General features: G+C 46.6%; 1 protein-coding gene across 1 annotated transcript in view; it reads right to left on the reverse strand.

Moving 5' to 3' along the window:
* Nucleotides 1-4507: 4507 nt before the first annotated feature.
* LOC143404168 (uncharacterized) overlaps nucleotides 4508-25098 on the reverse strand; it is a 108575-nt gene continuing 87984 nt past the window's right edge. The window contains 3 exon segments of the mRNA XM_076862469.2: nucleotides 4508-4670; nucleotides 5445-5493; nucleotides 12431-12525. Coding sequence (XP_076718584.2) covers nucleotides 4508-4670; nucleotides 5445-5493; nucleotides 12431-12525 — 307 coding nt within the window.

Here is a 25098-nt window from a genome sequence, read left to right on the forward strand (position 1 = left end):
AACACACACACATCACAGATGAAAAAAATAGAAATAGTCAAAAGATATATGCACTACTCTTTAACATCTCTATCAATTAGAGAACTGCAAATTAAAACTATACAGAGATTCCATCTTGCTTGAATCAGAATGGCAATTATAAAGAATACAAGTAACAATAAATGTTGGTGGGGATGAAGCAAGAAAGGTACTCTCATATATTTTGGGTAGGACTGAAAATTAGAGCAACCACTATGGAAATCAGTATGGAGATTCCTTAGAAAGCTTGAAATGAAACCACCATTTGACATCACCAACAGATGAATGGATAAAGAAAATGTGTATAGATAATGGAATAGAACTCAGCCATAAAGAAAAATAAAACGATGGCATTTGCCAGTAAATGGATGGAACTGGAGATATCACGCTAAGTGAAATAAGCCAATCCCTAAATACCAAAGGCTATATTTTCTGATTTGCAGATGCTAACCCAAAACAAGAGAAGTTGGGGAAGGGAATAATAGATATACACTGGATTGGACAAAGGAAAATAAAGGGATGGGAGGGGAGAGAGGACTAGGAGAGACAGTAGAATTAACTGGACCTAACATTCGTAGCCTTGTATTTGAATACATGACCAGGGATCGTAAATAGCATAAGTTATACTCTAATAGTGTATAATTTTCAAAATACATTCTACTGTCAGATGTTACTAAACAAGAACAACAACAACAAAGGCAGGTGCCCAAAAAAGAGTGTCCCTAAAGAAAAATCATCCACTTAAGATGGCTTTGAAGGGAAAATGAGTTCAAGGATATTTTCCCAGTATTATTAAACTCAGTCACTTTTTGTAGAGACGACATTCTATTGAGTCTCAAGGATATGTCTGAAATAAAAAGAATTATTGATCTCTCTCCCCAGGGAGGAAAGATCATGGAAAGAATCTAGGATACCATGGAAAGGGGTGTCGAGTGGCTGTATAATATTCCTAGTTATGGGACTCTCTGGATTTTGGAAGCCTATGACTCCTATGGCCTATGTACCACCCATCCATACACATATACAGTCTATTGCCACCTGGAGGCTATGCTGTAAGCAATGCAGCAGAGGAGCTGGCTCCTTATTGTAAATAAATTGTATGGAACCATGAAGTAATATCGGGTCCATAATCCTTATATTTTCCACCTCCTGCAGAGGCATCTTGAACATTCCTCCTGATTGAGTTCTATGACCCTAGAGAAATGAATAAGATGTCCTCAGAAACTGAGCTAACTTAAGTCTTCCAATAGCCTCATGCCAACCCAGGTCAGGCTCAGGAAGAAATGGGAGCAACAGGGCCTGTTGCCCACTGCTGTGTTCTCCACACACTCTCCTTGAAAATTCCTCATTCTCACCACAGTCTGCTTCAGTTTTCTCAAAATTTCTTCCTTGTGACTAGCTCCATCACCCTGAGAGCACATCACATCAGTCTCTCATCACTGGTGTCTATAGATTTTTCCACTTTCCTCCTCACTACCTTTTCTGGTTGTGAAGTTCCCCATAGATCAACTGTTTTCTCAGGTTTACTTTTGTTAAGATATAGCTGCACAGTGTTACCCACACTGGCCTCAAACTCCTGGCCATCATAGAACCTCCTGCTGGAACCACTTGTGTGTGCTACTGAGCCCAGCCTCACTAGCCTTCTCACTCAATGTCCTGCTCTTACCATGTTCCCACTCTGCTTGTGAAAACTGTATTCCTACATCCCTCTAAATAATTCCAACTCCCCATGTTGCATTCAAAGTCCTCATTCCTGGCCCCACAAGGTTATCCAACATCACATCCCAACACTCCCATACACCATCCTTCCTTGTCAGGCTGTCTCCTCCCTGACTCTCACTCGGCTTCACTTGTCTTCCAGAATTCAGGTCTTTGTCTACAGGTGCTGCTCCCTGCCTGTCATTTACTGTGTGTCCCCAAGTCTCAGTTTATACATCATTAATCATCTATCACTTAAGACACACAGTAAGATGTGTGAGAGATCCTCTTGACGTGAAGGGGAAAGTATCTTAAACTAATACACCCATTTGTGAAAGCAATGGTCAAGCAGAGAAAAATAAGAAGTTTAGACCTGGAAGGATTGAAAATGGCCACTGACACAAGAATCTCTTCATGAACTCTTGGCACTTGGACAGTTTCTTCACAAATGTCTTGTACAGCATGCTTACTACCAGCCACTCTGTCACTACATAATTTTGGTGAGAAGGAAAACTCCTTTTATATGTCCAACTCCTGACATCCTGGCCCATTCCTTTTCATGAAATCCTATTTAGTCTCAAAATATCAAAAACAAATATCCTCCCCTTCAATCTACTTCTTTCAGTTCCTTGAGGCTGGATCCCTCAATCATTGTGTACAATGTCTACTTCCACTGTGTCTAAACCTCCAGCCCCTCCTTCATATAGTGTCTATTATGAAAAGCAGCCAAATCTGTGATGTCCCTTGGGAAAATCTCACCTTACCACAAGGATATTCCATTTAAACTACCTTCAACTCAGACTGAAGGACTTTGGGGCAGTTTAGTCTCAAGATGGCCTTAATTCAATGTGGACTCGCTCTCTCTGCCACTTCCATGAATGACTACAGAGCCAGGTCTACCCTCTAGGTCATCTACAATAAATATTTTAAATTGGGTTAGAATTGTGTCATGTTTTCTGTTGCCTGCTTTTATCAGGGAGGAACCCTGCTGACATTTTTCAAGACTCACAGTAGAAGATTCTCTGCAACTATCATGTGTTGTTACATGCCATTAGTGGGCAAGGTGGGAAAGTCCTCAACAAAATATCAAGTTATGGCTTAGTTATATTCATGCTGTTTCTGCAGGGCTTTCTGTGTACACAGAGGATGGGTCTGAGCAGAGAGTTAGTACCACTATTGCAGTCACAGCTGTATCCTGTTCATAATATTCACATTAGGGTGAGAGAACCCACATAGGATGAATATTTGTACAATTAGGATGCTCCTTTTCTTCATCTCAGACTCATGTATAAAGGTGAATGTGTCCAGCTCCATTTGGAGGGAATGGATAAGGCATTGGCTCTTCCCATGGACAAAGTATACTGATTGGTTAATAGCTCAACAACCCATGCAAGAAGCCTTATGATTTTTTTGTTCCAGAGAAGCAATGTTTCTGTTTATTTTTGAAATCATCTCAAAAACATTTGTAACAAACAGAATCAGGAATGGATGAACACCCAACCCAGCCTAGTCCTTGAAAGATCAGGCTGCACAGCAGTAGAAATATGTTGGCTGAGGAGTCAGACAGACATGGGCCCTATGTTCCCACCACACACTAGTGGAGATTTGGGGGCAGGTTAAGTGACCTTGCTGAGTCTCAGTGGCCTCAGTACTATTGTAGAGATACCACAAACTATGGATAGTGTCTCTTGAGGATTTAATGGAGTAGTCTGTATACTGAGCTCACTTGGCAGTACCACAGTTCACAACGTGTATTTTATTTCTGTTTCTGAAATGCTGTGACACTGAGAATTAACCTTTGCATCATTGCACCTCAGCAGAAATGGGAAAAAGAAAAAGATGGTCACACCTGAAAAGGCACTGACTGAAGCAAAGGTTGGAAAATAAATTTTGTCATGTTTAATTTTACTATAAAACATTCTGATACAGTGAGACAGCACAGACTTCTGCTCTTCCTAAAAACTGACTTAATGAGTAAAGACTCCCAAGAATTTCGAAGTTTATTTGAGGAAAAAATTGAACTCCACCTTCCTTGAGTTAGAGGAAAGAAGAATTTATTTATTTTTCTTTACATACTCTATAAAGCTACTACTGCACAGGGCTCTTGTTCAACAAGACTTACATTCCTGGAAATTGTGGAGAGAAATGCTCTCTGGTGTCTGAATAACTGGATCAGTTCCATGTCATGTACACTGGCCATTGACAGTTTACATGAGAACATAACTCTCAGACTGAACATATGATTCAACATGTAATATATGGAGGAAAGAATCATTAGTGCTCCTTTGGGTTGAAAACTACAGCAATGTATGGTGGAACAGAAACAGGAATGATTAATTGAAAGAAAGCCTTCTCATAGGAAGTTGAGAAACTGAGTCAGGACTCAGGAACCATAAGAGACTTTCACAATGATTTTATGAATATTTATCTCATGCAAAGAAGAGAGGAAAGCATTAGTCAATACAAGCAATTTCCAAGGACACTGCAGAAGGAATGACTTGACCCCTTTAAAGACTGAGGTCTGACCAATCCCTTTTGGAACAAATTGTAGTGATGTCTGTGAGGTGCTTGTAATCCCCTCCTCCTAACTACAGTCTACCTGCAACTATGGCTGGCACAGTGCACACCAGGATGAAAAAAAACCTGATCTAGCAAGAGAAATAACAAAGCTTCAGATTCACCTGACCTCTGCACCTGCTCTGAAACAAAATGTTTCTCCTGGCTCTGCAGGCATATGTCTCAGCCTAGACAGGGGTGTTGAGTGCACAAAATCTGTGATTTACTCACTGGCTTAATCTACGGCAGAGCTGACTTTAGGCTCATCTGATGGGAAGACAGAGCTTCTGACAAGTTCTTGTGTGTCAGATGAATCAGGATGACCAGAGGGTAGAAAATACTTTTTGTCCAGCAGGAGGTGATTCTCTTTTTCCTCCTGCAGGTCACCATTGATAATGCTGAGACAAGGAAGAATAAGAATGAATTCAAGCTTGTTTATATTTAGAAGCTACAGCCTTCCAGTTGGTCCTGATTCAAAGCTGAAGGGTGGAGTGCCCCAAACAGGTCCCTCCCTTCAAAAATGATGCAGGAAACCATTTTCAATTCATGGACATAGTTTAGGTGCCACAGTATGAGAGAAAGAGAGCCACCAGTGCCCAGTATACAAGTCAGATAACAAGCTCATGAGGAAGGAGCCTCGACTTCACCTCTAAGGTAACAGAAGCAGCATACAATGAGAAGCATAGCAGGGGTCAACCTTGTACATAAAGGATGGTGAAGTTTAGATACAGATGTCTGCTCAATAGTCTCCTGAACTGAAGATTCTCAGAGATACTCTGCCTTCTTCTCAATATTATGACATGATATCATTTTTATCTACTATTCATGCTATGGAATACCTGTCCATAAGCTCAGGCCAACAGAGCAGAAATTATTTTTGAGTCTCATCCTGAGTTTAACCTTTGCAAAGGGAACATATGATTTCTTGAACAGCTAGAAGTGCCTATGGCTGCTCAGTTCTCTTGATCAGATTAACTCTTACAATATTATAAAGAAAACAGAGAATTTTGCTAAAGGCTTCCATCATCTTGGGTTGTATCAACAACTTCACTGCACTCAGAATTCTTTTAATAAACCTGTGACTATATTTGACCTCATTCTCTGTACTTTTAGAATCCTTGCATCCCCTTTATTTTACCCATTCTTTCTATCCCCTGGTCATTCATTGTTACCTGGAATACACTGACTCTTCTTCATCATTGCCCCCATTGTCATGGTATTCTGTAAACATATTCAGAAATGTAGAGGTCATTAAATAATTCCACTTCACTCACTCCAATACAAACACCTCCCTCAGAAGAAGACATAATTTATGTATACATAATTCAGGGAGCAACTAAGGTACCTAACCTGAGAGAACTCACATGTTGAGTTTAAAGAAATGGTCTGGGATGCTATACCGATCCATCATGCATAATGTCTCTGACTGGGTGGATCATTATTATGGAATACTCTTCATGTAATCAGACAAAGTCAAAATGCATTTTTGTCTCCTGATCCCTGGATACTTGTCCAGGTTCTTCTGGATTTCACTAACTTCACCTTCCTTTCTTCCACCAAGCTCATCCCAAGACTTAGTGGCTCTGTGCTCCCTCACAATTCTCAAATAGAACCAGTTCCATTCCTTATGAGGAGGTTTAAAATCCCTGAGCCTCATTTCTCTCAATTCTAGAGATTTTTTTTAAGGATCTCAAAGTTGACTTTGGCAGTGTATTAGAAGGAAATTCCTCTTTCAGAACTGTTTTGGTATAAACCAATATTTCTGCCACCTGATTCTAGCATTTTAATGGAAGCAAAATTAACCATTTCCATGTTCTCTCTCTGTTTTTTTGTTTGTTTGTTTGTTTTGTTTTTTTGTTTTTTGGGTTTTTTTTTTGGCACCGGGGATTGATCTTAGGGGCATATGACCACTGAACCACATCCCCAGGCATATTTTGTATTTTATTTAGAGATAGGGTCTGAGTTGTTTAGCACCTTGCTTTTTTCCCGAGGCTGGCTTTAAACTAGAAATCCTCCTGCCTCAACCTCCTGAGCAGCTGGAATTATAGGCTTATGCCTGTAATCAAAGGATCAAACATGAGCATAAACACTGTAGGAGAGATCAGTTGTTCTAAGTTGGAAGAATAAGGTCATGCAGAGCCCTGATATGCACACACATTGGTGGTACCTTTGAGTAGATTACAATCTCTATAACTTCCACACTCTTATTAGTTCTAGGTTTACCATCCTGAATTTGTCACTGGACCCTCAGAAGTATGACTGCTAGGAGTGCATTTGTGTTTTAATGGGGTAGTCATGAGCTGCATCTACAGAAGGGGAGACTTCATGCTCACCCAAGAGATCAGCAATGAAGCAGGGGAACTGGTGGATATCTTATGATTCAAAGTGACTGGGACAAGTGTTACAGCCCTCATCCAATATATCCTTCAGGATATCTTTCTCCTTTTGTGTGGCTTGTCTCAGACTGGGGGATAAAGAGTACAATTAAACCAGAAGTATTAAATATGAGTTCCAGGTGGTCTAAATAGAGGCCTAAGTGAGTGGTCACAGAAGGGTAAGGGGGTACTCCTTTCAAAGAGAAAGAAAATGATTCTTTTAGGATGTGGGCAGGTGGCAGATGTCTTCATGGCAGGAGATAGAAAGAGAGGCTCAGTCTATTGACTAAACAAGAGCTGAGGACAGAGACTCCACTCTCCCTATGTGATACAACCATGACCCTCAGCATACATAGAGAATAGATTTTGTGTGTGTGTGTGTGTATGTGTGTGAGTATGTGCATTCCCCCCACCCAAGGCTATGACATTTCTGTCATATCAACCAGAGAGAAACCATATTTATATCTCATATTCAATGGACCCATACAAGACAGGAGATGTAAATTCTGTGAATTAAAAAAGTTTAATTTGATTACTTCTAGTTGGATGAAGACAGGTACCACAGAAAACAAAACAAAACAAAACAAACAAACAAAAAAACACCTTGTTAAAAGATGGAATTCTTCCATGGTTGAGGAATGCAGTCATACCAGCAGCTTGTGTTTCCTTTGCATGTGAATTGTGTGGACACTTTGTACCTATTGGTTTGCTCATCTGGGGACCCTCCTTGAATTTAACCCATCTTTTTCCAGGATCTTAACACTCATTGTTACCTGGGAGCCAGTAATTCCCATTTTTTTCCACTCTTCTCCTCTGCACCACTCCCTGAAATCAAATTCAGAAATGTTCAGTCAGTCAATGAGTAGTTTCTACATCACTCACTACAAACACAGGGGAAGATTGAACCAAAAGGAGAATCATTAATCCCAGACCTTTACCAACATGGCTGTTATATGTCTGTGGATCTGATATGGTTCAGACAGGATCCTAATAAAAAAAGGTTTGAGCTTTATGAAAAGGCATTTGCATGCCTACAGTAGAAATCAGTAACTGGGAATTAACCCTATTTCCACCCTACACTTCCCTGTAAACTAGAAGTTGCTGTAGTCTTTGTGTTTCATTATTCCCTTGTCAGTAAACTGAAGGCAAAATACCAATATTTTTACTTCTGGAAATGTAATAACAATGGATTTCATTTTGATGAAAGAAAAGAGAAGAATAAATTTTGGAGAAAATCTTTTTCTGAGAGGGGAAACAGACAATCAGACCTCACTTTAGTGACCATAAACCTGTCAGCAACTAATGATGTTTCTGAAACTGGTTGGCCAGGGCATACACGGTAGATTCACATAAGATGAATTTTTCTTCCATTTCTCTGAAATTCTGTTTGTGTTCTTTTAATTTAGATTGTAATCCTCATATGATTTCTTTAAGGTTCATCTCAGGCCCTCCTTCAAGGTTCATTTCAGCCCCTCCATCAGAGGAAGGGCTGAAGGATACTGCCATGATGGTATTTGTACATTACACTTACAGACAGGGCCTGCAAAAAGAAACTCAAACATGTTATGGGTTAAAAACAAGTGAACCCGAGAGCTGGCTGTGGTGTCATATGCATGTAATCCCAGAGGCTCGGAGGGTAAGACAGGAGGATCTGGAGTTAGAAGTCAGCTTGAGCAACAACAAGGCACTAAGCCATTCAGTGAGACCCTATCTCTTAATAAAATACAAAAAAGGGCTGCGTATGTGGCTCAGTGGTTGAGTGCTTCTGACCCATGCCACACAAAACAAAATTAACCCAATTAGAATTCATCAGGACTAAGGGATGATAGGAGCTGTCATGATTAACTTACTGTTGAGAATTGAGTACTCAGCACTCCACAACACTTTAAACTCCTTCACCTTCCAAACAAGGATTCTGATACCTGAGTCTGTAGCATGGACTCAAGATAGGAATGAGGAGGTAGGGCTGAGTGCACAAGGTAACAGTCTAACAGAATCAGAAGGTAGGAGATGTCATGGAATGTGGGGAGCCCCTGCCTTCCAATGGCCTCATGCTGGCTGATCCACTGGTTTCTTCAGAAGTCACCACAGACATAGATCACCACTCATTGGGTAGTCTCAGTAGTTGTGTACCATCATGCCAATATTACCAACTTCTCTTTGTTCCCTCCTCCAAACTTACCATATTTCACATTTCTCCTAATGATGTATATTGAGAATCCTCAAAGTAAAAGTGGTTTCCCAACAAGTTAAAATTATCTACAGGACTACCCAGTGGTCACCTCATTATTTCCTTAATAATAAAGTGGATCATAAGGCTTTCCCTCAAGTGAACAATGCAAAACTGCCAATGTAACATAGAATGTTCTTCTATGAATATGCAGCCATTATTTCAAAATCCACTTAAAAAACAGAAAAAAAGAAGACTCTAGAACACTAAAAAGTAAACCATGAGTGTTTGAAATTGTTTTCTGCACTTTATCAATGTTATTTTGCTATACTCCACTTTCATTGTGGCCTCTTTTCTCACTGGGACATCTGTTGGTGTATAGGACTCTGAAGGAATTCCTCACTTCCATTACAGAAGTTCCTATGGCTCAGGCAATAGGAACATGGAAGGGAGAATAGAAACATGGAGGGGAACCATGCTAAGTATTTGTGAACTCTCAACTGTGGGACATTCACTGGAGGAGACTTCCCAGATCCCTCTTACTGAGTCGTCAGCACATATAGTCCAGTGCTGACTCTGCTCTTCATGGCAATCTTCCCTTCACCAAGTCAAGCTACTGGTGTGTGCTATCAATGTTCTCACCTACTGAGAACCATGGCTGAAATATGGAGCAGATACTTTAAGCTCCTTTCAGAAAGGACTGGATACCCTTCCTAGCATGCCCCAATGAAACGAGCCCAGTGATTTACCTGTAGGACCTCAGCAAATGCATTCTTTGGGCTTAACTCACTTATAATGCAAGTTCTCTAGATACATGGAGATTTTACATTTTATACATATGATAGGGTATACTGAGGAGCAAAGCAGGGGAGTTAGTGTATTCTTCTTCTATGAACACAAGAGTCATCGACTCTCATCCACTGAAACTTCAGAAAGCCAGGCTTTTAGCCCCACCTTCCTCCCTTTGGACTGTAAACCTGAAAATTACTTCAATTCTTTCCCCACATTTGAAATGAAGTTTGAGTAAACACAAGAGTTGCACTTTAGGAATGACAATATTAGTTTGTTTTGAAGTGGATAGAGAATGCTGAGTTCTAGAGAAAACATCATGATAATTTTCACAAGGATGAACTTATGTGCTTTACTTAATTTGTCTCTTTCTTCTCCAGCTGGCCAGAACATACTCAGTAGCTATTGATGTCATCAGAATCATTTTCAGACCTTGAGAGTATATATTTCTATGAGCCAAACTGGAGAGCAGGTGTTGGTCTGAGAAGTCATCCATCATTATGCTGGGACCTGTTGGAAACAACCAGTAGGGGGATCAACCTGACTACTAACATTTTTTGATACAGCACTAGCTACACTCACCAATTAGCCCACTATCAATTCTTTCACTTGCTGTTCACCAGACTGACAGTTCTGTATAAGCTAATATTCTACCCATCTCTGTGTTCATAGTTTCCAGTGAAACCCAAGCACTGAGGCACCTGGCAGGATACACCCAATGAATGCATAAAAGTGGTTGCATACCACTGTTAATACAATGAAGTCCCTTTACAGTGTCATCTGAAGCCATCTAGTTAGTGTCCTCTTCAATGAGTCCATGAGTGTCACAGAGTCCTGCATGTAACTCTGCAGATGTGAAAAAGAGAAAACTGTCCTCAGAACAGTTTGTTTCTCACCTATAATCCACATTGCACTTTAGGGTTTGTAATTGGGGTTTTGCCAGCTTTAAATTTTTAAATTAATTTTTAAAAAATTTTTAATTTGTATGAAAGTTAAAGGTTGACTGAAGAAAAGTCTTACGCATTGATTTAGTCTTGTTCTAAAAGATAGGTCTTAGAAAAGTGTCCATGTGCCAGTGATTTACAAAGACCATGCCTCCCAGAAGAAAGAGGCAGTGGAACTGAGGGAGCTGGGAAGAGAAGGCAAAACAGCCTACAAAGTGTGATTTTAGGGACAGCACTATGTGTTTAAAGGATAATTTTCATAATATTTGGACACTGAGTTGGCTCTGCTTCAGTGTGGTGCTTACAGAGAAGAGCAGGACAGCAACTTTGGGAACAGAAAAGAGTTCACAGTGAAAAACAAAGAAGTGGGTCAACCTTATGCATAACCAAAGTTGAATTTTACACTCTGCTATCAAGTGAATATAGCTTCCTGCATGTGGAAAGTCCCAGACAACTTGTGTCTTCTAGGCCTCTTCCTATGCAATATTTTGATATGTTGCTGTTTGTGTAGCTGCTGTTTTTGCTATGGCAGAACTGTCCAGGATCTTGGGATAACACTGCAGAAAGAAGTTATTCATGTCATTCTCATTTTAGTTCTTTCAAAGGAACAAGTGACTTTTTTAAGGGAAAAAGTCCCCAAAACTCCTTAGACAGATGATAAAAATGCTCAACAGAAAACAGGTAATACAGACTGGTTTAGCAAAAGTAAACCAGTGACACTAGCAGATGGTTTTTACCCTTGCAGCTATTTTGTCCGTTTATGTGCTCCTTTTTGTTTAATAGTTACCCTCCCTTGATGATTCCCTGGGGGCAAGTGATTCAAGTGATGCTTTTTCTTCATCATGATGCTCTTCACTATTTCCTACAACCAAATTTATTAAAGCCGCTTTAGATATTAGGCAGTTCTACCTCATCTATTAAAAACACAGTGGCCTATCATGGCCCAGAGAAATTATTGGCATTAATTTAGAAAGATATCATGCATTTCTTGAAAAAAAATAGCCTGCCCAGGTATTCTTATCCATGAAACACAGTAGCTCCCATAAATGGATCTCCTTAGCAGCATGCAAGTTGTTTAACTGGGCAGAGAGAAAAATGTTCTCCCCACATGAACAGAAACTGGAGACAACTGGTGAACGTTAGGAAACTCCAGCTGTACCTACCTCCTGTTATATGGCTGCTTCCCAGGCACAGTGATTTACCTCCCAATATGACTTTCATAGAAAACATACTCATTCCTCTTCAGGGAAGAAAGACAACTCTGTCCCATGACACTCCATACATCTGGGAACTACATAGGACTCTCCATGCCTGCTTCTATCATTTGACCAAGGAAAATTCTCTCCATGTCACCTCTTAAGTATTCCAGTGTACCCTACATCCCACCCTCAGATTTTACTACTTCAACTCCCTAAAACAAATCCTGGGAGTGATTTTAGAAAGTACACTCATAAACATTCCATGTTGGAATGCTAACTATCATGCAATGTGCATTTTAAACAATATTTTTGAGAAGAGGAAACATAAACCAGAAAGGCTAAATCTCCCTTGGCCCACAATTAAATCAGCCTGCAAATACCTTAAAAGTTTTCTTTCTTAGGCTTGGCTCTTCAATCTCACAAACTCGCACCTCTTACACTCTCCTTCCTGAAAGTATGCTGAGTACATGCTGCCTGCCATCTAAAAGGCACATGCCTGGTTCATGTAGGAACAGTGTTGGGATAGTATGATCTCTACCCAATGGATGTATCTACTGTCCTCCCACTGAGGCAGTCCTCATCATTCAAGACTACAAACAAAATGCAGATACCAGAAGAGCAGGTACAAATATCACTTTCCTAATGGAATCTCCCACGAGCTGGGCACCTTGGAGCAGCTACCTGTGAGCAGGGCCTCTAGGCACCTTACAAAGGGCTCTGCCAGCTCGTACTCCTCAGCCAGTTGCTCTCGATGGCCCTCAGGGTCCTTGATATGCCTATTGAGGAAGAAAGAAGCATCTTCGTCTTCCTGCAGCTTTTGCCTTCAGTAGGCCAATTCTGGTGCCTGAAATTCAATCAGGAAATTAAAATCTCTAAGGTATGATACAAGGGGAAATTTATAACTAGAACTAAATGAATGATGGGATAGTAGGACTTGGACAGAGATATCTATAACAATATCCCTTTGAAGCCTTCAGACCAATATTCTGGTACTTTTTGAGCAATTGTTTATACATTCTTGCACTTGCCAGTTTACCTCTTGCAGACAAGTAAACACCAAACATTGGTACTCCATGTATTTTCTTGGTACTTTTTTTGATACTATTTTTAAAAACACCTTTGTATGTGTGTGTATATCTATACATTTAAGCATATATATGTATATGTATACACTTGTAAACATACGTATGTATAGATAAAAACATACGTAAGTACAGATATATATCTAACTGCATTCCTTGCTTTGAGATCCTTACTACAAAAGATGAAATATGTGAGAGGAGGTCTGAATTTAACCCTGCCTTTAGACCCTACATGAGAAGATGGATGGGACCTGGGTACAGGAAATCCTGAGACTGATTCATTCAGAGTAACTCTACAATTACCAGAAGGAAAACATACAAACTTATGTGGGCAATGGCATTGTTGTTTGGGTGAATGGAATTGGTAAAACTCAGCAGCTTGTGAGTATCTCTGTCATGGATGTGACCACATTTCTCTCTGTCCTTCCACCTAGATTGAGCTTGGAGACAAAGTGCTGTGCCAGCCTACTCCTATCAGCAACTTGCTCTCAGAGGACCTGCTCCAGGTGAGGTGATTGTCAGAGTCTTCCTTGATGAGGAAGTCCTTGAGATGCTGACTGAGGGACAATCAAGCATCTCTCCATTCATGACTGCTGGGTAATTAGGTGCCAGCTTTCAAGCCTGAGAATGACTTAGAATTGTTGGGACCTTTTACCTCCCTTGGGACTGCGGCCATTATTGGGTGTTGGCTGAGGCGGCCTCATGGGTTAGCATTTCCATATATGTGATCTGGCTGGATTGGCATTTGTGGGCTTTTAGCCTGCAAGCAGGCTTTTGACCTCAGTCCTGTCTAATGGTTTAGTCTGAAATCTGCCTAGGCCCCTTAGTGATAGTGAGGTAACTGCTCCTTATTGTTTCTTGCTACTGTCTCTTCTTAGTCTCTCCTATCACTATATAACCTTGTTCCTGACACGATAAAGTTGAGATTATTGCACCTTCATGGTTGACTCATCTCCCCACTCGGTGTGATTTTTGTGGGCCAGGTTGGGTGGCAGGCTGGGTCACAATACTTGCCCTCTCACTCAGCCCAGGAGACACTAGCTGGTCTAGTGTGCTTCACTACCTCTGTCCCAGGACAGTTCCGACAGCTGGTGCTTCGAAGACAACAGGCTTGTCGCAGGGGCGACATAGTATTCTATGAATTTCCTGATGCAGGTAGAAGGGAATGCATCAGAATGCATGCTGTATTGAGAAGTGATAAGGATTTGAGAGAGGTGTTTCTGAAGGTATCATGGGGAGTCCTTCAGTCCACTTCTGACTCATTTAATGCCAGAAGTCCATGAGCATTTATAGTTTACTTGAACTCTAAGTTCAGAAATAATGTTTAGGCATTTAATACAGGAATATTGAAGAAAGCAAGCAATATCCTTTAAAAACACACTTTGAAACTGTGTGCAATAGGTGCATAAATACAGCAGACCAATTTTTCCCTGGATCTAGAGGGAAGATGATATACAATCAACATATCACATTAGTTAGCTTAGCACCCCTGGATGATCAGAATTAACTGGGGGTTTTTGGCTCTTGTCCTTCATCCTTACTATGTTATTTATTTTCTGCCAATAAAACCAGCCTGGTCCAGCCACATTATACCACTCCTGCTTTACACATTGCAAACACAAGCATATAAATGTTCTCTGGGTACACTGGGATATCCTGAGAAGAATACCAAAGGAGAACTTAAAAGTAGGTACCCTGCACTTATGATAAAAACTGGCCTTGTTTTGGAGACCAAGGGAGTAGGCGGTCCTGTTCTGATAAATTATTGACACAGATCCACTCTCTGAACTCTGGAAAAAAGTCAAGCATGCACTTTTCCCCCCCAGACATCCTGGTAAAAATGCTTAGCTGCCTTCTAAAACACATGGGTAAGTTCCCTCAGCAGATAATTTGCTTCATGTTGGTTCAGATTAGAAGAGACACTGAAAGTAGATTTAGATGGAATGTGCAAACTCTCACAAAGGAAAAAGTTATTGGTGCTCCATAGACACAGGATCCTTGGCCATTCATGGATTTTGCAGGTGACAGGGTGAAGCCTTCCCTTCAGGGAAACTATCACAAAGAAAAAGTTATTGGTGCTCTATAGACACAGGATCCTTGGCCATTCATGGATTTTGCAGGTGACAGGGTGAAGACTTCCCTTCAGGGAAAATGCCATACATGGGCAATGAGAATTTGGGACTGGAGCTTAGAGCCAAGAAAACATGGTACCATTCCTGAAAATATAAGAGATTTTGCTGTCCTTGGATAGCCACAATGCTCAAACAACACTGCTGAGAATTGACATTTTTAACAGGACAAGTAGAGGAGAGATAGGAGGACCCACTGCAAAAGAGTCTTTTGAATAGATGATGAGGCATCTGCATGTTGAAGAACTAAATGAGTTTCTTTGGATACATTCACTCTCCTCACCCCTGCCTGCAATATTCCATAACTTGCATTTGCCAGTGAGCGCCAGGTGGGACAAGTGGGGCTAAAAGTAGGAAGAGTGCAAGATACCTGACCCAACCAATGCCTCTGCTTCAGACCTGGTCCTAGTGTTTGCCTCAAACCAATGAGTAACCATGGGACCTGCCTGCAGGGAGATCTCTCTACCCACATAGAGGGCTGAAATTGGTGAATAGGGAGGCTACCTGGGAGCCCACTAGGAGCCACCTTTTTTTTTTTATTGTAGATGGACAGTTTTATTTGTTTTTTTTTTATTCTTTTGTTTGTTTAGTTTTTTTAATGCAGTGCTAAGGATTAGACCCAGTGCCTCACTCATGCCAGGCAAGCACTCTGCCCCTGAGCTACAGCCCCATTCCGCCACCTTTTTTATGTAAGCAGTGTACTCACTGACCACATCTAGAGTAGAGCAAACCACATGTTTCTCAGAGAGGGAGGCAGGACTCTTGCTTGGGAGGCCAACAGAGTGAGACAAGTCATGACAGCTGGAATGAGTCAAAAGCACCTCATTCAATGAGTCCATCAACACTTCATTCATGTCCTCCTCCACTTGCAGCTCCATGCTGAGACCTGTATGTAAGGAAAGCAGAATACTAAAATATGAAAGATCAGACTTTACAACTACTCAGCTGGTCTTGATTAAAACCTTCAAAAAAAAAATAAGCTCCAGAAGGCAGAGTGGTTATCCCTCCAAAGCAGAGGAACAAATCAAACCTCTTTGATTATAGAGTGTGACTTTCATGGGAGTTTAAGAAGGAGGGTGGAGTGTGAGAGAGGGCTTCATCTGCTCGGTTCACTGGTTAGGTAACATTGCTGATGAGGAAGGAGACTCATTTTTCCATGTGTGGTTCAGGAATGTCATACCATGATGACAGCCATAACAGAAGGTACAACCCCAGTGTCTTTTGCTCCATGTTCCTTGAATGGTTCTGATAAATCAAAGTTCCTGAGGCATTATTGATTCCAAAAGAACTTGGATATTCAGGCCTTGTACTTTAATATTTTGATTTATATGACTTTGGTGTGGTTTGGTCACATTTCTTGCTATGGATTTCAAGAAAGCCAACACACTCAGGCCAAACCCACAGAAAATGATGTGTGTCTCCTAACTACCTTGCATAGGAGAGTGCAGTGGTTCACTGTGAGTGAAGGAAACCTGACTTTAACACCATGGGAAAGACTGTCTCTAGATTGCTAAGGTAAAAACTAATGGAAGGTAGAAACCAAGAAAAGAAACACCAGGGGGAAAAATGGATCCTCCTTCTGGTTATCAGAATGGATGGAATAAGTACATTCAGCACTTTTTCTCTTCCTTGGGATCTGTAATCTCAAGATGTCATCATTACATTCATTATCCATGATTTTCATATTTACCTGGAGTACACTGGCTCTTTTGCTTCAGATTGCCTTGAGTTTCTGCAAATATATTCAAGGTTTGTACTAGCTGTTTGAAACTTCATATACTCAATTACTTCTCAGTGTGCACTCTCTCCTTTGTGCCCTGTTGAAGTTCCCCTAAGAAGACGCATTTCTTTTGCATGGCAGGAACAGTTTAATTTTGGAGCATTCAGCAACTTGAAGAAAATTCCGAGTATACTGGAAACACTGAAAATATTTTCCTCTGGATTGTCTTGACTTGGCAGGACTGACCCTTTCACCAGTTGCACTTTGACCTCAAATTTGGTTCTCCTAGGTTCAAGTGTTCGCTTGAACTGGAAATCCAACAGGGTTTGTGCTAGCTGCTTGAAACTTCACACACTCAATTACTTCTCAGTGGGCACTCTCTCTTTTGTTCCCTGTTGAAGTAGCTTTAGAGCAGAGGAGTTTCTCAGGCACGGTAGGAACACTTTCATTTGGGAGCATTGAGCAGCTTCCAGGTCCGAGTTCACTGCAAACATTGAAAACTTTTTTCCTATGGATTGTGTTGACTTGGCAGGACTGACCCTTTCACCAGTCACACTTTGCCACCAATCTTGGTTCTCCTAGGTTCAAGCATCTGTTTGAACTTGAAATCCAACAGGGTTTGCACTAGCTGCTTGAAACTTCACACACTCAATTAGTTCTCTGTGGGCACTCTGTCTTTTGTTCCCTGTTGAAGTAATTTTACAGCAGAGGCATTTCTCAGGAACAGAAGGAACACCTTCATTTGGGAACATAGAGCAGCTTGCAGTTAGGTCCGAGTTCATTGAAAACACTAAAACTTTTTTCCTCCGGATTTTGTTTATACTTGGCAGGACTGACCCTTTCACCAGTCGCACTTTGCCTCCCAAATTGGGTTCTCCTAGATACAAGCATTCACTTGCAGGAACACTTCGTTTTCAGGTTTCACTTTGTTTTGCCCTATAGGGATGAATGCAATTGGAACTGGAAATCCAACAGGGTTCTTGCTAGCTACTTGAAATTTCACATACTCAATTAGTTCTCAGTGCCACTTTCTCCTTTGTGCCCTGTTGAAGTCACCCTAAGCAGAGGCGTTGCTCCGGCATGACAGGAACACCTTCATTTGGGAGCATTCAGCAGCTTGCAGAAAAGTCCCAGTATACTGGAAACACTGAAATCTATTTTCCTCCAGATTATCTTGACTTGGCAGGACTGACCCTTTCAACAGTTGCACATTGCCCCCAATCTTTGTTCTCCTAGGTTCATGCGTTCCCTTGAACTGGAAATCCAACAGGGTTTGCACTAGCTTCTTGAAACTTCACCCTGGTGCAGTGGGGAACTCTGCCCGACACTCAGGTTAGAGGGACCCCCAACCTGGAGGGGTGAGTCCCCTCTACCTTGCATGCAGTGGGGAGCTCTGCCCGACCCACAGGTTAAGGGGACCTCCCCCCTGGAGCGAGTCCCCACTAACCTGGGTGTGGTGCAGAGTTCCGCCAGACACCCAGGTTAGGGGGACCTCCCCGCTGGAGGGGGTTGTCCCCTCTACCCTGGGTGCGGTGGTGTGGGAGATCCTCCCGGCACCCAGGTTAGGGGAATCCCCTCTACCCTGGGTGCAATTTTGTTGGAAGCTCCCCCTGACAGCTTGGTTAGGGGGACCTCCGCCCTGGAGGGGGGAGTCCCCTCTACCCTGGCTGTGTTGGAAAGCTCCTCCAGACACCCAGATTAGTGGGACCTCCACCCAGGAGCAGGGAGTTCCCTCTACCCTGGGTACGGTGGTGTAGGGAGCTGTCCTCATCACCCTGGAGAGGGGGAGTCCCCTCTACCCTCTGTGTGGTGGTGTGGGGAGCTCTCCTCGAAACTCAGGTTATGGGGACCTCTGCCCTGGAGGTCCCCTCTATCCTGTGTGTGGTGGTGTGGGGAGCTCCCGCCTACACCTAGTTTTGGGGGACCTCCACCCTGGAAGAAAAGTCCTGTCTACCCTGGATGCAGTGGTGTGGGGAGCTTTCCCTGACACCCAGATTAGGGGGACTTCTGCCCTGGAAGAAGAAGTCCCCTCCACCCTGGGTGCAGTGGTTTGGAAAGCTCCCCCAACACCCAGGTTAGGGGGACCTCCGCCCCGAAGGGGATAGTTCCCTCTACCCTGGGTGCAATGGTGTGGGGAGCTCCCCCGACACCCAGGTTATGGGGACCTCCTTACTGGAGGGGTATCCCCTCTATTATGGATGCAGTGCTATGAGGAGCTCCCACTGACACACAGGTTAAGGGTACCTCAGCCCTGGAGGGGGGAGTCTCATCTACCCTGAGGCAGTTGTGTGGGTAGCTGCTCCAGACACCCAGGTGAGGGAGACCTCTATCCTGTATGGGGGAGTACCCTGTACCCTGGGTGTGGTGTTGTGGGGAGCACCGCTGGACACCCAAGTTAAGGGGATCTCCCCCCAGTAGGGGGGAGTCCCCTCTACCCTAGGTGCGGTGGTGTGGGGAGCTCCCCAGACACCCAGGTTAGGAGGACCTCCCTCCTGGAGAGGCAAGTCACCTCTACCCTGGGTGTGTGGGGAGCTCCCCACAACACCCAGGTTGGGGGAACTCCGCCATTGAGTGGGAAGTTTCCTCTACACTGGGTGTGGTGTGGAGCTCCCCCCAAAACCCAGGTTAGGGGGACCTCCATCCTGGAGCAGGAAGTCCACTCTACCCAGGGTGTGATGGTGTGGAGAGCTTCCCACACTAACCCAGGTTAGAGGCACCTCCACCCTGGAGGGGGGAATCCTCTCTACCCTGAGTGCATTGGTGTGGGGAGCTACCCCCAACAACCAATTAGGGCGACCTCTACCCTGGAGCGAGGAGTCCCCTCTACCTTGTGTGCAATGTGTGGGAGCTCCCCCAAAACCCAGGTTGAGGAGACCTACATCCTGAAGGGGGAAGTCCCCTCTCCCCTAGGTGTGGTGGTGTTTGGACTCCCTCCGACCCCCAGGTTACAGGGAACTTTGCCCTGCAGAGGGGAGTTCCCTCTACCCTGGGTGCGGTGGGGAGCTCCCACCCCCCACACCCAGGTTAGGGGGACCTCCACCCAGAAGGGGGTAGTCCCCTCTTCTCTGGGTGTGGTGGTGTGGGGAGCTCCCACCAACACCCAAGTTATGGGGATCTCCACTCAGGAGGGGGTATCCACTGTACCATGGGTGAAGTGGTGTGAGGAGCTACCCAAGAAAACCAGGTTGGGGGACAACCGCCCTGGAGAGGGAAGTCTCCTCTATGCTGTGAGCTGTGGTGTGGGGAGTTCCCACCAACACCCAGTTTAGGGGGACCTCCACCATGCAGGGGGGAGTACCCTCATTCCTTAGTGAGGTGGTGTGGGGAGCTCCCCCCGACACCCAGATTAGGGGGACCTCCGCCTTTGAGGGGGGAGCTCCCCTCTACCCTGGGTGCAGAGGGGAGCTCCCCCCAACACCCAGGTTAGGGGGACCTTGGCCCTGGAGGGGGGAGTCCTATCTACCCTTGTACGGTGGTGTGGGGAGCTGCACCCGACACCCAGGTTTGGAGGACCTCCACGCTGGAAGGAAGAGTCCCCTCTACCTTGGGTGCAGTGGTGTGGGGAGTTCCCCCAGAAACCCAGATTAGGAGGACCTCCACTCTGGAGGGGGAGTCCCCTCTACCATGGCTGCAGTGGTGTGGGGAGCTCCCCTCATACCAAAATTAGGGGAGCCTCTGCCCTGGAGGGGGTAGTCCACTCTACCCTGGGTGTGTTGGTGTGGGGAGCTCCCCCTGACACCCATGTTAGGGGGACCTCGGGCCTGGAGGAGGGATCCCCTCTCTCCTAGGTGCAGTTGTGTGGGGAGCTCCCCCCTATATCAGGTTATGAGGATCTTTGCCCTGGAAGGGGGAGTCCCCTCTACTCTGGGTGCGGTGATGTGGGGAGCTCTCCCTGAAACCCAGATTAGGGGGAACTCCGCCCTGGAGGTGAGAGTCCCTTTTACCCTGTGTTCAGTGGTTTGGGGAGCTCCCCCCACACCCAATTATGGAGATCTCTGCCCTGAAAGGGGGAATAGACACTATCCTGGGTGCAGGTTTCTTGAGAGCTCCCTCTGACACCTAGGTTAGGGGGACCTCCGCCCTTGAAGGGGGAGCCCCCTCTACCCTGTGTGCATAGTTTGGGGAGCTCCCCCCAACAGCCAGATTAAGGGGAAATCCACCCTGGTGAGGGGAATCACCTCTACACTGGTGTAGTTGTGTGGGGAACTCCCTCTGACATCCAGGTTAGGGGGACCCCAGCCCTGGAGGGGAGAGTCCTCTCTACCCTAGGTGGGTTGGGGAGCTACCCACAACACCCAAATTAGGGGAACATCTGCTCTTCAGGGGGGAGTATCATCTAACCTGTGTGCGGTGGGGAGCTCCCCACACACACACACCCAGGTTAGGGGGACCTCCAACCTGGAGGGGGAAGTCCCCTCTACCCTGGGTGCTGTGGGGAGCTCCACCCGACACCCAGCTTAGTGGGACCTTTGACCTGGAGAAGGGAGTCCCCTCTACCCTGGGTGTGGTGGTGTTCAGAGGTCCCCCCATACCCAGGTTAGGAGCTCCCCCTGACAACCTCTGCCCTGGATGGGGGAGTCCCCTCTACCCTGGGTGTGGTGGGGAGCTCCCCCAAAACCCAGGTTAGGGGGACCTCCTCCTGGAGGGGGGTGCCCCTCTATCCTGGGTGCCATGGTGTGGGGAGCTCCCCCCGAATACCCAGATTAGGGGAACCTCCACCCTGAAGGAGGGAGCCTGTTCTGGCCTGGGTGTGGTGGTGTGGGGAGCTCCATCCGATATTCAGGATAAGGGGAACTCTACCCTGGATGGGGGAGTCCCCTCTACCCTGGGTGCAGTAGGTGGCTTCCCCCGACACCTAGGATAGGGGGACCTCTGTCCAGAAGGGGGTAGTCCCCTCTTCTCTGGGTGTGGTGGTATGGGGAACTCCCCTCAACACCCAGGTTAGGGAGACCTCTGCCTTGGATGGGGGATTCCCCTCTACCATGGGTGTGATGGTTTGGGGAGCACCCCCTGAAACCCAGGTTAGGGGGACCTCCACCTTGGAGGGGGGAGTCCCCTCTACACTGGGTGCGGTGATGTGGGGAGCTCCAACCAACACCCAGGTTAATGGGACCTCCGGCCTTGAGGGGCAGTCCACTCCCTCCTTGGTGAGGTGGTGTGGAGAGCTCCCCATGACACTGAGGTTAGGACGACCTACGCCCTGGAGCGGGAGTCCCCTCTACCATGAGTGCGATGGTGTGGGGATCTCTCCTTGACACCCAGGTTAAGGGGACCTCTTCCCTGGAAGTGGGAATCCCGTCTACCCTGAGTAAGGTAGTGTGGTGAGTACCCCCCCAACACCCACGTTAGGGGGACCTCCGCACTGGAGGGGGGAGTCCTCTCTACCATGGGTGCGGTGGGGAGCTCCTTCTGAACCCATGTTAGGGAGGACTCTCCACTGGAGGTCCCCCACTACCCTGGGTGCAGAAGGGAGCTCCCCCTGACAATCAGGTTAGGGAGACCTCACCCATGGAGGGGGGACTCCCCTCTATCCTGTGTGTGGTGGTTAGCTCCCCATGACACCCAGGTTAGAGGGACCTCTACCATGGGTGCTTTGGGTAGCTCTCCCCAACACCCAGGTTAGGGGAAACTCCCTCCTGGAGCGGGGAGTCCCCTTTATTCTGGGCATGGAGGGTAGCTGCCCCCGACACCCACATTAGTGGGGACTCCCCCTGGAGGGGGGAGTCCCCTCTACCCTTGGGGTGGTGGGTAGCTCCCTGTGACACCCGGGTTAGGGTGACCTTCCCCTGGAGGGGGAGTCCTCTCTACCCTGGGTATGGTGGTGTGGGAGTTTCCCCCGACACTCAGGTTAGGGGGACCTCTGCTCTGGAGGGAGGAGTCCCTTCTACCCCTGGGTGCGGTTTTGAGTTCCCACTGAATCCCAGGTTAGGGGACCTCCCCCCTGGAGAAAAGAGTACCCTTTCCCCTGGGTGCGGTGGTGTGGGGAGCTCCTTTCAAAACCCAGGTTATGGGGACCTCTGCCCTGGAGGGGGGAGTCCCCTCTACACTGGGTGCGGTGGTGTGAGGAGCTCCTCTGACATCCAGGTTAGGAGACTCCACCCTGGAGGAGGGAGTCCCCTTTACCCTGGGTACGGTGGTGTGGGGTGCTCCTCCGGGCAACCAGGTTAGGGGACCTCGGCCCTGTAGGTGGTGTACCCTCTACACTGGGTGAAATGGTGTGGGTAGCTCCACTGACACCCAGGTTAGGAGGACCTCCTTCCTGGATGGGGGAGTCCCCTCTACCTGGGTGCAGTTTTGAGCTCCCAGGGACACCCAGGTTAGGGGACCTCCCCCCTGGAAAAAGGAGTAACCTCTCCCCTGGGTGCGGTGGTGTAGGAAGCTCCCCTTGAAACCCAGGTTAGGGGGACCTCCACCCGGGAGACCTCTGTCCTGGAGGGGGAGTACCTTCTACCCTGGGTGTGGTGGGAAACTCCCCCTGACAAACAGGTAAGGGGACTTCTGACCTGGAGGAGGAAGTCCCCTCTACCCTGGGTGCGGTGGTGTTGGGAGCTCCCCCTGATACCCAGATTGGGGGGACCTGTGCCCTGAATGGTGTAGTCCCCTCTACCCTGTGTGCAGTGGTGTACAGAGTTCCCCCTGAACACATATTAGGGGGACCTCTTTCCTGGAGCGGGGAGTCCCCACTCCCCTGGGTTAAGAGGGGAGCTCACTCTGACACCCAGGTTAGAAGGACCTCCCTTTTGGAGGGTGAAGTCTCCTCTACCCTGCGTGTGGTGTAGAGATCCCCCAGCTCCCAGGTTAGGGGGACCTCCACCCTGGAAGGAGGATCCCCCTCTATCCTTGGTGCAATAGTGTGGGGAGCTCCCACCAACACCAAGGTTTGGGGGATCTCCGTCATTGAGGGGGTAGTCCCTTCTACCCTGGGTGCAGTGTTGTGGGGAGCTCCCCCCCAAATTCAGGTTAAAAAGACCTCTGCCCTGGAAGAGGGAGTCCCCTCTACCCTAGGTGCAGTGGTGTGGGGAGTTCCCATGACACCCAGTTTAGGGGGACCTCCGCCCTGGAGGAGGGAGTGCACCATATCCTGGGTGTGGTAGTGTGAGGAGCTTCCACCAACAACAAGGTTTGGGGAACCACAGACCTGGAGGTGGGAGTCCCCTCTACCCTGGGTGCGGTGGTGTGGGGAGCTCCCCAGTTTTGCGAACCTCTGCCCTGGGCCCTGGATGGGGGAGCACCCTCTACCCTGGTTACACTGGTGTTGGGGAGCTCCCCCTGACATACACCCAGATTACAGGGACCTCCACCCTGGATGGGGGAGTGCACCATATCCTAGGTGCAGTAGTGTGGGGAGCTTCCACCAACAAACACCAAGGTTTGGAGAACCACTGACCTGGAGTGTGGAGTCCACTCTACCCTACATATGGTGGTGCAGGGAGCTCCCCCTGACACCCAGGTTAGGGGGACCTTCGCCCTGGAGTGGGGAGTCCCCTCTACCCTGGGTGCACTGCTGTGAAGAGCTCCCCCGATAGACACAAAGATTACGGGGACCTCCGCCCTGGAGGGGGAAGTGCAATGTATTCTGGGTGTGGTAATGTGGGGAGCTCCTCCCCAAACCCAGTTAGGAGGACCTCTGTCCTGGAGGGGGGAGCCCCCTCTACAATCAGTACAGTTTGGGGGGTAGCTCCCCCCAACATGCAGAATAGAGGGACATTTGCCCTGGAGGGAGTACTCCCCTCTACCAAGGGTGCAGTGGTGTGGGGAGCTCCCCCCAACACCCAGGTTAGGGCAACTTCACCCTGGAGGGGGGAGTCCCCACACCCTGGGTGCAGTGGGGAGCTCCCCCTGAACCCATGTTAGGGAGACCCCTCCACTGGAGGGGGGGAGTCCGCACTACCCTGGGTGTGGGATGGAGCTCCCCCTGACAACCAGGTTAGGGGGACCTCCTCCCTGGAGGGAGGAGTCACCTCTACCATGAGTGCTGTGGATAGCTCTCCCTGACACCCAGGTTAGGGGAAACTGTCCCATGGAGAAGGGAGTCCCATTTATTCTGGGTGAGGTAGGTAGCTGTCCCCAACACCTAGGTTAGTGGGACTTCCCCACTGGAGGGGGGAGTCCCCTCTACCCTTAGTGTCGCAGTCTGGCTGGGCACAATTCACCAGCCACTTGTCAAGCAGAAACAAACTTTATTTTTAGAACACATGCCACACCACAGGAGCTCTTCAGGAATTCCCTCAGAGCCCAACTGCCACCACCGGCTTCCCACAAGCCTCTCAACCTCCCTTACTTCTCTTGCTCTTGAGGATGATTGGCTGGGTCATGTGGGTGGAGCCAAAAAATCCCTCAATGAGCAGCTCCATGGTCTGAAAGGGCGGGGAAACAGCCCAATGAGCATCACCGCAGAGGAGCCAATCATCAGCTGGC

This window comes from Callospermophilus lateralis, chromosome 7 (assembly GCF_048772815.1).
Source record: "Callospermophilus lateralis isolate mCalLat2 chromosome 7, mCalLat2.hap1, whole genome shotgun sequence".
Lineage (NCBI taxonomy): Eukaryota > Metazoa > Chordata > Mammalia > Rodentia > Sciuridae > Callospermophilus > Callospermophilus lateralis.